Source organism: Mastacembelus armatus, chromosome 10, assembly GCF_900324485.2.
Source record: "Mastacembelus armatus chromosome 10, fMasArm1.2, whole genome shotgun sequence".
Lineage (NCBI taxonomy): Eukaryota > Metazoa > Chordata > Actinopteri > Synbranchiformes > Mastacembelidae > Mastacembelus > Mastacembelus armatus.
In genome coordinates this window covers 12221087-12238527 of record NC_046642.1, presented here as the reverse complement: position 1 = coordinate 12238527, position 17441 = coordinate 12221087, and the positions used below count along the sequence as shown (strand labels likewise).

General features: G+C 40.2%; 1 protein-coding gene across 1 annotated transcript in view; it reads right to left on the bottom strand.

The window, feature by feature from the left end:
• The window catches only part of dock2 (dedicator of cytokinesis 2), an 81754-nt gene that overhangs the window by 46282 nt on the left and 18031 nt on the right, over positions 1 to 17441 (bottom strand). Inside the window, exons 22-25 of the mRNA XM_026331254.2 lie at positions 14602 to 14710; positions 14136 to 14206; positions 12087 to 12193; positions 29 to 171 (exon numbers count right to left, since the gene is read on the bottom strand). Coding sequence (XP_026187039.1) covers positions 29 to 171; positions 12087 to 12193; positions 14136 to 14206; positions 14602 to 14710 — 430 coding nt within the window. The remainder of the gene's footprint in view (positions 1 to 28; positions 172 to 12086; positions 12194 to 14135; positions 14207 to 14601; positions 14711 to 17441) is intronic.

The window sequence follows — 17441 nt, the reverse complement described above, 5'->3', positions numbered from 1 at the left end:
CACTATAGAGATTTGCTGCATGTCTCACCACATTGTCCCTGCTGAGGACCTCCAGAATATTGATGAGCAGCTCCAAACTATTTCTCCTGTCATCATGAGGTCCATCAGCCATGGTGACCAGTGCCCCACTCAGTTCCCGCAGCATCATGGGTAACAACACGTCACGGCACTCTGAAGAAAAAAAAAAAAACAAAACACACATGGTCAGGTTTTAATAAAAATGTGGAAATGTTTAATAAGCAGATACAATAATAATAACCACACACACACACACACACACACACACACACACAGAGACTGGATAAAGATTTTCCAGTTGGTAAGAAAAATTGGGTACTGTGAGACAGCATATGCAAGCATGATGATTTATTTACTTTGGAGGAAAGCCATAAAACATAAGAAGCATAAAAGCAAATATCAACATCCACAACATCAAGATTTACTTTAATGCAATTCCTCTCTGAAAAACCTTTCAAAGTCTAAACCCCAGACCTTTACATCAGTTGATGCTGCACCTGTGGAGACAGCTGCACCCACACATCTATGAGTAATGATGCCACCGCACCCTGAAGAAGAAACTCAGGCCTAACATGGCACAATGAAGCGGAATCAATCATGTGCCTGCATACAGTTCCATACATGTCTACTGCTCTGACAAACCATAGTCATGCATTGTCAATTAACTCTTAATTAGTTATTACAGAAAACAGGACAAATGTCACAGTGAACATATAAATGAATGAACAATGCACATAGACCTACATGAAGGCTAATATCTTTTTATGCTATTTACACGTAGTGATTAACTGCTCTTTAATTCCTTGATGGATGTTAAATGTTCATAGCTTTTCTCTGAGGGTTGGCCAGAGTCATTCTGGGAATAATTAGAAATCACTGAAGGACTAAAGTGGCAAAAGTACTGTAGTGGAAACTGGAGTAGAAAGAAATACCAAGTAAAATAAAGGCTGTATCTGTGACTAGCAGCTTTCATAAATCAGCAAAAAGCATAATTTCCTGAAAGCTACTAGTCTAACAATACGCAGGAGGGAATTTCTTTTCTTGATGTTTTTTAAGCTCTTTTCAATGGGTTATAAATTTTTAACAGTTATTTGTTATTCATTAATAGGTTTCAAAGGGGCCATCCAGGAAAAAAAAAAAAAGAAAGAATATGCCTCATGCACATTACTGAAGTTTTATAGCATATCTGTGGCAAAAAAAAAAAAACTGATGCCGTTGTTCAGACAGTAAACTATATGCATAAAACTATAATGTCAGAGTCAAAGTGAAATGTGATTCTGCAAAGATGTGGTCCATAATTTTAGATCCTTTTTTCAGAAGTATTCTGCACTCAGGTTTGCATTTACTGCATCTCCACAGCAATGCATGTACAGGAGGCTGGTTCACACATATAAACTCTAGAAGATCAAACCCCAAAATTAAGAACAGGTCAAATTATTTATCTCAAGGTCAGACAGGAATATTCATCTGTCAATAGAAAGTATCTGGCACAGTTGCATAACACAATATATATCACATGGAAAGTGTGATTGCAACGATCCCTTTTATTCTAGGCCTAGCTTAACCTCTCCCCTCCTTGTCTTCTCCATCTTTCTGCCCCCTCACGTCCTCCACCCAATCCCTCTCTTTTAGCCACAGGTAGACAAAATCCATTAAAAGCTCATTTGGGCTGATGTGCGTTAGCTCATTATTAACTGCACCGAGCTTGTATGCCTGCTGAGTGGACCCTGATCACAAAACTCACTCCATCACACAAATATGCAGACAGGAAGGGGGGGGCAGAGACAAAGAGACAGGGGGAGATGCATGAGTCACTAAACGCCCTCCATGACTCAAAAGAAGTGGAAGGAGGAGAAGGAGATGTCTGGACAGGTAGAGAGAATCTAACAGGAGGAGAAGACTTACTATAAGTGAGACACTAAAAGAGACTGAATGACAAACATAAGCAGTATCTTAGTACCATGCGACTCAAATCTGTTTAACATAATGTATAATGTAAAATCCTGAAACAGGGGCACCTCCTGCTCCGTGCCCATTACAGAGCATGGTGTTCTAGCTGCCTCCAGCTTTGTATTAGGGTAAAAACTGTGCTAAACCTGTTTAATCCATTAAAGTAGAAAGTCATCATCTTTTGTCCTTTCAGCTAGAGAAAACAATGGGTTGTATTTCAGAGCAGTATTACTGTGTGCGCAAGCTTGAGAATTAATCCATCTGTTTTCCGGGGGCTGGATGTACCATTAAACCGGTAGAGAACTCCATTCCCTGGTGAAATGACCCCAAAGCCACCTGCTTCTTTATTTTTATTGATCTAAGAAATAAGCCCAACCAGTATTTCTGGGTGTAATGTGGTCAGAAGGAGGGAAAGTGAAATAGAGTGCAGATAGGGGTGGGGGTTGAAAGGCTATCCCATTGTATGTGATACACCATGTGCTTTTTTTTGTTTGTTTGTTTGTTTGTTTTGTTTTGACGGGAGCTATAGGGATAATGAAAATATAACCATGATAGCAAGTTTCAAGGTCCTCTCCCACCCTTTACCCTTATGTGAACTTGCAGGGAGAAGGAAGAATAAATTTACTAAAGCTCCACTCAGTGCATTACTGCACATTAATCAAGATCATAGACATCTGTGTGTTGCAGTTGTTTTGTGGGTATATTTTTTTAATATTGCCCATGTGTGGGGTTAGGTATCCTCTTTTTTTATTCCTGTCTCAGCCAAAAAAGAGAAAAATGCTGTCTTGAAAAATGCTGTTGAAAAAAAAATGTAGAGAAGAAAGATGAAGATAAAACTAGATAGACGCATGTCCACTCTTTATACACAGCCTGCTGACCTTGCAAGACTGCATATTTTCACCAATTTAAATAGTGATGGAAAAACAACTCAAGTCTCTCTCTTGAATACTTTATACTATATATAACCTGTACTCTTTGGGGGAGTTTTTGTACACAGAGTAAAACACCTTTAGTTCAGTCAGCAGCTGTCTCGTATCTTAGAAAGCAGAAAACTTATATAGAAAAGTATGAGCACCCTTGATACAACTCAAAATGGCTCATTTGCAGCATCCTTCTACTTTAATGGACCGTTCTGGGTGTGTATTGTCTGTGTGTATTGTCTGGGTGTGTATTGTCTGTGTGTATTGTCTGGGTGTGTATTGTCTGTTTTTATTTTACTTTGGTTCCCCTTCCTGTCAAATCACCTCTTGAGTGCCTGAATATGAGCTTAAAAATGATGGAGTAGGGGCTCTCTTGGCAACGTACCCCAAGACCCTGTGACTTCAGTCACAGAACAGCACCTTTAACTTTGCAGGTATTTCTCTGCGCCTGGTCTGGCCTGGAATAGCATCAGGAACGCTAATATGTCAATGATAGCTTTCTCAGACATTTCTTTGAACTGCGCCGTGGTCCTCGGGGCTTTCAGTCTTGTAAGAACACTAGCTATGACAGTGTGCAGCTCCCTGGTACAGGTCATTCCTCAAGTGGGCATTTGAATTTATTCCTATTTCAAGGAACACTTGCTCTGGAGCACTGCAGCGTGGCTAACTGTGGACTCCAACCCCCGTGAAGAAATATGCATTTGTGCCACAGATGGAAATGCAAAAAAAAAAAAAAAATTTTTTTTAAATCAACATATCACATCAAATACGATAGATGCCTCTTCCATTCAACCATGACTGGTGACTTTCTTGTGACATTCTTTCTTGTGTTCTCTCAGTCAAAATAAACCTTAGGAGTACTATAATTCTGGTTGAACACTTCACCTGTCTGTTAAATTTAATTACATTTGAGCCAGGGGAACTTGCACTGTCTCTGTGAAAACTGTTGTATAAGTTATGCGTTGGCACAAATGTTAGATCTGTTGGGGCTTTAAATGCAAAAAGCTTGCAAATTTTGGATTCTTACTGGATCTGCAGCTTCTTCCTGCATACCCTCACTTCCTTCACCTGTTATTTCTATTCCTGGGTTCTGACTGTTCTCTGTATATAAATCCATCTCCATCTTCTCCATCTCAGTCTTTTGCTTGTCATTTTCCACCTGGTTATTGTCCCTTCAGTGACCCACACACCCCCTTCCACACTTTTTCTCTTGATTTATATTTCTTGTTTTTATGTCACATCAACTTACAATACTGCTCTTTCTGTCATCGCTCTGCTTCTCCAACTCAAACTTCAGTGTCTGTGTGTCTCATATTTGCAGCGAGCATTGAACAGCACTACATATGCTATTTGCTCTGGAGCTGCTCTGCAAAGATCAGACTGCTTACAAATCTGCCATCCCTCTCTAAGAAAGACAGACTAACCTCAGTCATGGCCCAGATCTTAAAAGCTTATGCCATTTTTGCCAAGCTCTGTTTGCTGGAGCTTGCTCGTGGCTGCTTTAACAAAGCAACCTGAAAAGAGATGCTGCCTGAGAGGCTCAAGCGAGGGTGAAAAAGGGTAGAGGCACCAGTGCAAGGTAAAGAAGAAATTTAAAACGAATGCCGAAAACTGGTGAACGCCCCAGTGGCTGCATTTTCCTATGAACACCTGTGTATCTATGATCAGCTTGCCTGTGTGATTTAGTTGCATGTTGTGTGTTATAGCCCGCAGTGTACAAATGCAGTAAATCAATTCAGCCATGCTGTGGAAGAAAGCTTCACCAACAGGCACTGACAGACAAATGGAAATCAAGGTGTTGAAGCAAACATTGGGATGCATTTTAACTTTTTCTCATCTAGCTACCGCAGTATGCAGATAGACACACTCTCAAAAAAAAAAAAAAAAAGAGAGAGAGAGAGATGCACACAGGTGCTGACACACCACACAACATATTCATAAGGCACACCAGCAAAGCTTCAAGCACTCATCTATATTCAATTCAAAATGTCTATTTATTCTATCTGTAATCTCAGCCTTTGATTATTAGTGCCATTGTGTGGCTGTGTGCCCAAGTGTGAATTGTCCTTGTATATGATTCAGTGTTACGTGATGTGTAAGAGTTGGAATCTCTTTGTGTCTCTTGAGAGTGTGGTTATGTGTTTGGGTTACCAAGTCTGTGAGAGCAGACAACTGCCAGTGCTGGCAGGCCACCACACAGAGAGCAGCTCTGATGGCTCAGCAGCTAGCTCATCCCTTCTCTTTTTCATTTTTTTCAGCTGACAGCCAAACACAATAAACGATAGCATGTGATAATGAGATGCAGTCGAGGTTCCTAAGATGCATCTAAATCAGAATTGTCTTCCTCTTTCTCTCCAGCTCTCTCTTCCCTCCCTTTTGGGAAGACTGTCTGAGAGAAAAGATGATAATGACAAGGTTTTGGAGGCACGACGACAAGTAAATCTCTTAAGTTGCGAGAGGATTGGGACCAAGCCAACTGTCTTCCTGCTCGGTGATAAGTAAATGTCTCTCCCAGCAGGTTTTCCATCTTTTCATTTCACCGTGGGAGTCTCCTCTCCTCCACTCTCCCCACATCTTTCATTTGTCTTCATCCTTCCATCCTCCCTTTCCCCCCTGGCCCCTATTTATGCTCCCTCTTTGAAATTTAATGCAATGCATTTTCCCTTTTCTTATTTAGCTTCTGCTGGTCTGTCCACACTACTCCACAGGTGGTGTGGTTGTGCAGTATATTTGAAATGTATGATTTGTAAAACAAAGAAAGGCGTCCCAATTGGTTTAGTGGTTTAAAGGGATTTTTTTTTTCATAGAAACAAATAAAATTGTCTTGCCTGTGTGAATCAGTGCTCTCCCAAAATGCTGATAAGTTAAAAATGATAGAGTGCACTATGCAGTGACAGTTGGTGACTTACAGAGGGTTTTGCTACGATGCTGAGACCTGCCACACAACAAATACTGTCAGCAAAACCAAAGTAAACACAATCACTGTCCTGAGAATAATTGCTTCTCTTCATTATTTCTCCCAAGCATACTTGCATACCCAAACACAGACACACATGCACAGACACAGACACACACACACAGACACACATAAATAGTTCAGAACTTACTGCAAGAACAGCAAAGATGTTTAAGTACAAGTACTAGATACCACTACTCTTACTTTTCCTCTTCAGATACTAGGGAGCTGCTTTCACATGCAGGTTTTATTGATCACACGATTTCAACTGTGAAAATGATGTTTCTCTTCTCTCTTGGTAAATCTCTGAGTCACCCGCTAGCTCACACCCCCCATATCTGCCTTCCTTCTCTGCTCCATCTTCCATATGACTCTTAAATTGATTGACCAATTAGTGTGTTGGTATCATTCGCTGCTACAGCGCTTTCATCAATTTAATCGAGGCAGATGAATGGTAGATAAATGCCTCGCGGTGATCCTTCTCATTCCTTTGAGATGGGCAGACTTATTCCAGTGTCCTCTAACAGAGAAGCAATTGATCAGAAAGCTACTTGCTCTGTATGAGTCTGTATTTGATCTTGGTTTTTAAATCCTGTTTTATTTGTTCAGATTAATATTATATTATCTCTAAACTTTTACTGTTGCAATAATTTGTCATAATACCTTCAACGCAATCCCCATCAACTGTTGGCGCTGCTGCTGTATAATGACCCAGCATCCCAACGGAGATCATTAAAATTTAAAACAGAAATGTCACTTTGCTGTAACCTGAGAAACTACATAGCTGTAAGGTGGAAAGCTAGCTATCAACGGCACAGTTTCCGTTGTTCTATCTGGTGTGTGCTGTACCAAAACAAATTAACGGGTAAGTGCGTTGATAAAGTGATTGCTGTGTCCCTTTGCCATCCTTGTCTACATTCACTCCACAGATACAAGCACGGATCAGAATATGAATGAGATGGAAGGAGGGTGTGAGACATAGGCATTTTCCAAAATGATTAAACTCCACTCACTTTGCTCCATTAGTCCCATCCATCCCTCTTTTCTTCTGCTGTTTCATCCACAGAGACTGAATGACTGAATGACAGCAACTACTTCTCTTTTTCTCTCTCATTAACCTTGTGGAAGCACAAACCAACAGCTATTTTGGGTCAACCCGTACAGCACCGGTTAAAAACCATTTGTAGCAGATGCCTCCTCTGCTGCTAAACACTCAAAAACCTAGACAAACAGAAACCCACCCCAACGTATAGGACCAAGGGCATATCTCAATTCTCTGACAGGTATGGAAAATGGCTTTTAGTGGGTGTTTATGAGCAGGATCTCATTTTAGTTACACTAAGGCACATCATGAGCCTTCATGTGATGTAACACCATATAAAATAATATAGAGAAGAGTAGAAGAGACGCTAATGCAGTAAACAAAGATACTTTGTCTCATAAAGAGCAGAGTAGCACTTTGAAGCAGCCTAAGGGGACATGGCAGCCATATGACTATTATGTTGTTTTAGATTCTCATGCCTGTCTAAGGATATACAGTAGCATATGGACACACTGCAGCTTACTGGACCACCAAGCAACTTGTTACATATAGTATGCGTGCACACTCATATACCCAGAGCAGCAGTAAAGCTGACAGCTTTGAAATTACAGCTAAAACTGCTGTTCTGAGAGTGGCTAAGAGAAATACATAATAACAAATACTGGGCCCTTGTGATGCATACAAACACTTGCTTACCCTCAGAGACACCCTACATATATTACATACCATAATAATACTATAAAAATTATTGATTTCTTACATCTAAGATAATAAATTAACACAGACTAATCTTACTTTAAAACGGCACGGAGCAAAGAAGTTCTAGGATCCTGCTACATAGCAATATCTAAACCTCTCTTAGAAACCAGATTTATCAAGCCTCATTCAGTATCATTACAAATGGGGCCTAAAGTGACCTGTCACTAATGTTGATTGGTAGAGAATGTGGGCACAATCGAGATCACTCAGCACTGATTAAATCCTGACGATAATAACTGTGAAGTACATCGCTCATCCATATTCATCAGCTACTGGCACGCATCTGTTAATTAATCACAGCAGCCATATAGACATGGATGTGAACAATGTCAACAATACTGTAAAATGCACTGCAGGCAAATGCAAACAGTTTAAGTAATGAGATTGTTGTTGCTTATATGAATTGATGTGATACTTTTGAACCTGAGGTGGCAACAGGCAGCTTTTCAGATTTTCTTTGCGATGATTTGTTGTGTCATGTTATAGGTATACCTAGTTCTAATACCAATTGATCATACAAGAGCATTAAACTAAAACATCTGGGGTTTACTTTAATCTGCTTAATATCTACTGCAAGATGGGTGGTACAACTGCAGTCTTTTCTTTATCTGTACAGATGGAGGAGGGGAAATGGCAGCCTAGTTGGGAAGATATAGAGGGTTAGTGGATTGAATCAGGGACTTTGACCGGCTTTTGGAAATGAGTGGGCAAACAAAATAACATACTCATCCCTCTGTCCCTCTGCTCTTTGCTCTCCCTGATCTCTTTTCCCCTTATCAGCGTTGATGCTCTCAATCTGTCACAGCGATTGCCCGACGGCATTATAATTTGCCTAAAATGAGCCATAATGCAGCTCGTAAATTTAATTTGGTCTCAAAACCAGATTAGCCCGTATGACAGGATACACATGTGCGTCTGTGCATGTGTGCTAGCATGTCTGTGCGTGCATTGTGTGTGTATACAGAATGTGTTTGCCAAGACCCTTAATCCCACGAGTGTATGCTGAATAAATCAGAGCACTTTTGACGGGAAAAAAAAAAAAAAATCCAATCCCTTCAAATACTGAATACTGCTCATGGATTCAACCATGTAGTCATGAGGAAGCCAAGACCTGGTCATACAACGTCATGTTGGGTGCACACACACACACACACACACACACACACACACACACACACACACACAGAGGCATTCACATTCATTTCAAACCAGGGTTGGAGAAAATGAATATGTGACCATGTTATAAAAAAAAAATACTATGTCATGATCACATCATTCCCCTCCATCACCTAACACCTCACACACGCTCCCTGGCTTGACATTTCTCCCTGGACAGAAAGCTTGGCAGACCTGCGCAGACAGACAGTCAGACAGACAGGTAAATCTATTAAATATGTATTGCAGTACAGTGATAGGACACCGGGGGCCATTAGCTGATATAAATATATAATTTAGCTCTGCTGCATATTTCAGCCTGCCGGATGGATGGCAACCTAGCATACAAGCCCTCTGATTAGCATCCCAATGCTAAAATGCATCTCAATTAGATGAGCGTCAGCCCTCATTTGGTGAGGCAGAGATCGAGATGGAATGGACCAATATATAAATGAATGAATATATTAAATCGCTGTGGAGGAATGAGTGGAAGGAGAGAAAAGAGGAGGGGCTAGGTGTTGCTGACCAACATCATACAGGATTTGCTGACAGATTGAGTCTGAGTAGGCCCTTAAACTTTAATCACAAACAAGGCCAGCTTTTCTTTCTCACATACTTATATTTTCATTTGCCCCAGGCTGTTTTGTTTTTTTCTTTTTTTCGCACAACATTTTTCACAACTATTCACCCTCTTGTCTCGTTTTCTGCCTAAAATCCCTTGTTCACTCTTTCCCTGGATCTCTATAATCCCTGGTTCTCTATCATCCCCCTATTTATTATCATTTATTTACTTATCACTCTGCATCTCTCTCCCTTAACAACCCTCATGTAATCTTTTCCAAAAGTTCTTCCCTTCTTATTCTGTCTCGGTTTCTTCCCTCTTCTTGTTTATTCTGATCTTCTTGGCCTCTCTGGGATTGTGTTTCGACTCTTTAATGTGTTTTCAGATTTGCAGTGCATTTCCTTTATACTTGCGATATTACTTTTGTATGTAATTTTGAATTTGCAGCACAGTTCTTTAATGTTTGTGCTTTCACATATGGATGTGCTGTGTCCCTGCGGACCACTGTACTCTGTTACCTCTATCTGACTCCATCATTTTTCCCAAATCTGATGTACCATTTCAAAAATTGACTCTTGGCATGCGTTAAAAATACTTCACACCCTACAAGTGGAGCTAAAAGTAATTACCAAATATTTCTTCCAAAATTATGGCAGGACGGTCATCTGTTTTTATTGATAGATGACGTATTGATAGTTTACTCAATGGCCTAAATTGCTTTGCTGTCCTTCTACCCGTCGTTCCCATCTTTTCCTCTCCTGTCACTTTCTCCCCTTCGCTTTACTTTCCCGGTGACAGAGTGTGACTCTGAGCATGTTGACAGCGAGCCATAGGGTCAGGCCAGTCATCTCTTCCCCTGGGGAATCGGTCATCTAAGCCAGGATCAATACCAAAAGAACTGCAGCCTGGACCGGCTACCTACTTGGCTGTTAGGGACTGACTGATGAGTGGAAAGCAGCAAAAAAAAAAAAAAAAAGAAAAGAGGAAAGAAAGAAAGAAAAGAAAGAAAAGAAAAGCAGCATTCACACTGGTGCACAATCCCATTAAGCATACATCACCACACAAACATTTAAATATGCAAATACATTCACACCTAGCAATCATAGTATTATTAGTCACTCTGAAGCAAACACATGCAAATACATTTGTAGGTTGTGTATGGGTATGGAATCCTGCACACATGGAGCCACATCAATGATACGACTGAATCTGTCTAGCACAGCCCAGCATGTGTCCAATCTCAGACCCTCTCAGACCAATTTCTGTGTCACACCAAATTTGGTCTTCCAGAATCACACAGTGTACTTCCAATTCTTCGGTTTGCACTGCAGAAGACCAATTATCAGGCGCCTTATTAAGTCTGTATTTTACAGGAGCACCACATCAGTCCTCTCTTCCCATCACTGTGCAGGGGGAAACTATCACTCATCTGGCCACTACAAACAAATTAGACACACACAACAGTGCTCAGTATAGACGTAAGGGGGGACTCATTGATGTGTGGTATGAAAAGGTATGAAACAAACAAAATCATGTGCAGTTGGCAATTATACCAAATCCAATGAAAATCATCTAAAAGTAGAGTAGGCATGTGAAAAGTGAAGCATTAATATCAGGGAAGCTGCAGCATTCTGAACACTTCCTGTCTTATCCGCCTCAAACATTAGGTGATATTACTTCTCCTTTGGTAGACGACAGGTCTCACCTGTGACATTAATATGGATAACAACTGTCTTTCTCTATATTCACCACCGACACCTACTGAGGCGTGAGAGGTGTACTTATTTTCGGCCTGCAGTAACATTCATGGACACCTTCAGTCTGGGTTGACAAGGAGCACCACAAGGATAAAAGAAAACCACCCGATGCTAACAAATGTCTGTTTAGGTTGATGTTATTTTAGCCTCAAAAGTGCTTAATGATGCCAAGAGTGACTAGAAGTGACCTTTACATCAGTGGAGGAGCATATAATAGGTGCCATTTGTGCTGATTGTAATAAGACAGTATTTGACCTGGGCCTATTGCACTGATTGTAATATCAGAGTAGGTGCAGTTCTGTAATTATGTGTTAACAAATACCCACACTGTTTTCATTATATAATTAGTAAATGGCAATGATGAAAAGATTATCAAAGTAAAACAAAAATATCCATGTCTCCTTCTATTTGAATGAGCAGATCGTTTTAAGTTATGTTTACCCTCTACTTTGTAATCTAATAAACAAATAAATAGGACAAATTCTGCACGTTAACATTTTAAATAAAAATATATAAGTTATTTACACGTAAGTAGAAATAACAACTTCAATTTGTATGTTACAATAAACCAAACAAAAAAAGCCCATAATGAAACCAAATGTGTGTTTCTCCAGTGCCATTTGGCTGATGCTTTTATCCAGAGAGCCCCAAAGGGAATGGAACATTACTCTTGCAGTAATAGCAACACACTTTTACCCACTATGCTGTATAAAGACAAAACCTGTAGAGCAAAGCACATCCTTACTGGTCATAAAGTTCATTCGGATCAGCTGTCTATCCAGACCCATTCTAATGTAATCTCAGCATTTACGTGAGAAGCAACCACTGTAACGTTCTGCGGGGTTTCACACAGAATAGGTTGGCAGTGGTTTGATGTCATGCACATATGTGATTGCTTGTTCACATAACCGTCTGCTACTGGTTGGTAGCTCAGTGCACAGGTCAGTAACCGGAAAAATGTACACACCTTGTCTCTTGAAGAGTTGGCTGCTGACAATTTCTGTCATGGAGGCCACCTTCTGTTTCTGGAGTTTATCAGGGGGGATGCAGGAATAAAAGTCATGCAGCAATTGACTGGAAAAAGAAAGCAAGAGGGGAGTGGAATAAATAACAGCAAGATCATTACATGGAAAGAGCAACAGGTGTGTTTTCTTAAAATGAGCACAATTAATATTCAAGAATAATTTCCTTCAGATTACTGTACGTGTTCTGAATGTTAACAAAAAAAAAAAAATCTTGGCTCTGATTATTCCTACCATGAAAGTGATTCAGATATTGAAAACACAAATTGTACCTTAGTAAGTCAAAATTTAAACATTTTTCTTTCAAGGCTATTAAATATGTAGCCACTAAAAGCAGTGGTTGTGTCAGAGTGCACCACAGACATGAGGGGTGTATGCTGTGTGAAAGCAAAAGAGCCAAAGACTAAACACACTAATGAAGACACAGGTTTGACTCGTCCCCCGCCCCAAATTCAATTTTGATATAATTAAACGGGCCAGTTGCAAACCCCGGTGCCACTTAGAAAGATTGAATGCACAGAACACTGTCTTTTTTTTTTTTTTTCCTTTTGCGGTCTCTCACTTTGTCCTTGTCCCGTTAAATGATGCCACACATGCTGTGCTAGCACTTTCAATAATAGTAGAAAAGAATGAAATGCACCACCTCTGTTCCCAAACCCAAACAAAACAAAAAGGTTTGTATGACTTCTGATGTGCAGAGGCTGGCACACGGACAGGCTGGGGCACAGAGGCTCAGTGCAGACTTATCAGGCCCACTAATCATCTGAGCTGAATCTAATTAAAACCCAAAATGTCAGCCTATACCCTATAGACGTGCAAAAGGACATAGAGAGCAAACAAAACACTTGCATAGCTGACAATGTCTCTGCTTGTACCACTCTGAAGATCCCACTACAGGCTGAGTTTGCAAAGTGCAGGAATGGGACTATACAGGAGATGAGACAAAGCTTTGATGTCCACTTCATGCACAGTGATTGTAATTCACACAGCTTGCTTCTGGAAACTCCGCTGCAGGCAATTTTGATCAGAAATGCAGTGGGGACCTTGCTTTCAAGTTCAGATGACTCTGGTATGTTTTGTGCATGTGTGTGTAAAAAGTGTAGGAGACAATAGGAGTTGGTGAATGTGCACAAATGACAGAAAGTGAGAATATATGCACTGATTTTAACTCTCTGCCCTTCATCACCTTCCTAGCTGCTTATTTGTGCGTTGACCTGTGTGTGTGTGTGTGTGTGTGTGGCAGGTGTTACAGGTAGCACTTATGTGACACTGTGTTGACATCAAACCACTTGAGGGCTGAAGTAGATAATCCACAAACACGCAAAAATACACAGACACACAAAAGCACACACAGGTCGCAGAAAGGTGAAAAGAGAAACTATTACAATGAGAGTGTTTGAAAAGAAATGTGGAAAGTCAGGAAAATATCATGTTTGACAGCATCTCAAACATGTATCTATGTTTGGGCTGGTGTCCATGTCAGTGGAACTCCTGGAGGACAAATAAAGGGCCTGACATTTGTAGAAAACAATCTACCAACTGGTAAAGTCTATACACTCGGGTTATTTCCTCGCTGAAGTTTGATTCTGGGTGAAGCAAGGGTCAAACAAGCAATTCCGATTTATTTTGCTCTTCAGGAGAATGAGAATAAAGTTAAGAGAAGAAGTTCAAATGGGTTTGTTTGATGGTTTCACTGAAATCGTGAATTCATTCAGGGGTGCATGAAGGAGCTGCAGAGGGTGTTTGTGTATGTGTCCTTGTCTATATGTCATTTTTGATGAGAATTTTATCACCTGATAAAGAAGCACCACCTGGATGGGGTGTGTAAGGGACAAAAGGATGGGGGTCACTGAACAAAGCCAAGAGGAAAATTTAAACTGAGATGAAAGCTCTCATATATCCTCTCTGTCAGTGTCCCTGAACGAGACCAAAGATAAGATAGTTGTGTGTGAGTGTGTGCATGTGCGCGTGTGTGTGTTTAAGGCTAAGCTTACCTAAGTAGCTTGGCATCAAATACTTTCTCAACATCATGCAGGACTGTTGGCAGATACTTCAGAGCAGCAACCTGATGACACACACATCACAAATAAACATTTGGTTAATAAAAGGTAACTGCCATCCCATAGGCTCTCATCACAAGCTAGAGAATAAACCTATTTTATATTTCAGAGGGCAGCTTAGCTGTCTGCCTAACTTTTTTGCAACTCAATCTGTTTATATGTTGGCCTTGGTGTAAGTAGTGAGAATAAGAAGAAAACACTAAGCAGCAGAATGTGGATGGAGTCAGAATCAAAATGAGAGATCACATTAGAGAACCAGAAGTATCAAGAGGAGGAGGAGAAGAGGGGATGAGACGGAGCAGGAGGAGAATCAGAAAAGGCATGAGGATAAAGATGACAGGAATGTAGAGAGGAGTACTGGCTGGTGAACTATGTGTTCAGGGTAAGTGTGTGTGATTACTCTAAGCAGCAGAGTGGTTGTGTAGTCTGTTCTCATCAGGTTGTTGATGGATTCAAATAGCTTCCTCAGCGACTCCTCAAACTCTGCCTGTTCCTTTCCCTCATACAGCCTTGGAGGGCAGGAAAAACAGAAAAGGGAGAAAGATAGAAAACATGAGAAAATATAACATGATAATTAGCAAGGTAAAAAAAACAGAGGATTTAGTCTTTAAACCCAGCCTAACGTCCATATATTTCATATAGAAACCTTTTTTTCTACTGACTCTTATGTTTTATTTCTTTTATTACTCACTGCTGTCTGTAAATATCTAGTATGATACATCCACAAACACCTACTTTTATGACTCCATAAAAAAACAGTATCAGAAATAAGTCCTCTTTATTGCTGTGAAAAAATTTATTTCCTAACTTTTAAACATGTTTCTATTCCTAAGAACACTCCATTGGGATGTGAATTATCCTGCAATTGTTTTTCATCACAGTTTAAACTCATTCCAGGTTGGTAATGACAATGTTTTCGAAGTTTGGCAACAACAAAATCTTGTGTTTTCATGGAAATTGGGGATCAGCTGAATTGGCTGCAGAACCTCACATCTTCTTTCAGTAATGTGGCTGAAAATGCATTCAATGTGAAGGTGCTGCACTGCACTTAGGCCCACGTTTAATCACAGGAATCTGCAAGACCATGACATGACGTGTCATACCATCTGAGTGATTATAAAGCACGTAAAAGTAAACACTCACTACTGTGATAGTGAAAAAAAATCTCCCTCAAACTTAACAAAAAAATGGGCTATCTTTGTTGCTGTTATTCACAACACATACGAACACCCACACATCCCTTTACCATGCCTTCAACCACCCCTAGCTAACTTTTCTCTCATCCATCTCCTCACTATCTCTGTGTGATTTGGTGGAGCTGTGCAGTTGTTAATTACAATAGAAGTTACGAATGCTGGAGGGAGGGATCGGCATGTGGCACACAGTGAATTTAGCATGTGGGGGAGGGATTAGGCGGTAACATACAAGAGGTATTATCACTGGGCTCTTTGCAGAGAACAGTTATGCTTACAGACACACTGTCCTGCCTAATCCATCGGCCCTGCCTGTGCATAAAAACGTGTGTGTTTGTGTTTGAGTGCTGAGAGAGATGTTGCCTAGATGTGTCAGTTTGTTCATTTACTTTATATCACATATAGGCTTTACACTTAAATAGTGGTGTCCCCGATTACAGTAGAGTACCAATTTTAATTACCAATACCAGTATCAATTATCAACTGCAAAATACTAAAAGTGACCACTGTGTTACTTATCTACACATGGAATACCTACATATACAATAAGCACAACAACAAAAACAGCAAACTAATACTGGAGACAGATGGAGAAGAGAGAGAGGGATGATGATCAGCAGGGGGGAGGGAAAAGTGTGAGGGTCACTGATGAAAAATCTGAAGAAATTAGGGAGTGGGAGGGAAAGTATGGAGGACGGGTCAGCTGCATGGAGCTGTGAGCAAGAAAAAACAGGAGAACAAGACAACATGTTCCCAATGAGCTATGAAATGCCTTTCTGAGGAAATCACTCAAAAATGTCACCTTGATTCAATGTGTAATTGTAGTCCCCCTATGGTCCAGTCAGTGAAAATGTTCATCTCTGCAATTGAGCAGTAATCTGTAAGAATCCCTCAGGTTGGATCAGGCGTGAATATTTTGTATGACACATAAGTATTGCAGAGCATACATTGTTGAGATGCATCACTCCTTTGAATCTGGCACGCAAGTATAACAAAAACAATATTTCTTGTTTAAGTAATTATCAGTCAATCGTTTGAAAATGTGATCATGGTGCAATGGGGCACAGTTGCTGTTAAATCCTGTTTGTGTTTAACAGTTTACTAATGAAGACAATCAGACAAACATTGTAGACCCTTGAGACAGTCAGGATAATTGTGACAAAGCAGGAATGCATCCAAAGTTGGTCTAGAAAGTTTGGCATTTATCTACTGGACAGGTGAAATAGAGTAATGTGGTGTGTCATGGTGACATTAGCTACCAGACACTACGTCTTCCTATTTCAAAATAATGAGATATGATTAAGAATAAAATAACACAATTAGAAAATCTACATATTGTGATAACTACAAAGATTAGATAATCAAAATATAACATCTCAGAGGAAACAGATGCAATTTCTTAATAAGATCCTTATAATAAGAAAAAGATCATTTTATTAAATGATAAATTGCAATCTGCTTCAATAGGAAATGGTGTGGAAAAAATAAAAGAGGAATGAAGATAACAGACGGTGAATTTTAAAGATGATGTGAGGGATGGTGAAAAGAGGACAAGGGGAGGATAACAGAGGAGAAATATAGAACACAGTAAGTGCTCAAGGGAGGAAAAAAGAAACCGATACAACCAATGAACTAGACTACAGGGAAATAATGAAAGCTATAGGGTGTGAAGGACAGAAAGAAGGTGAAGGAAAGAGCAAAATCTGGTACAGCGTGCCTTACATATTTTTGAAGTAAATATTACACACTTCCAATAGACTTCACATGAACACAAATCAAGCCTCACAACCTGTCCAGTTTGTACCCTGCCTCTCACTCAGCAGGCATTGGCTCCAGTCTCCCCCACAACCCTGGATAGCAGGAATAAGCAATATTTAATGGCTGGATGGAAATCTCAGATTGAGAAAAAAAATTCAAGTGGTCAGATGCATGTAGGTGGGGGATGACAGATAAAGAAGTAGAGAGAGCGCAAGAGACAAGGAGAGAGCGATTTATCAGTTTGGGGTTTGCTAGGGGAGATAGATGAGCTCAGTCAGTCACAGAGCAT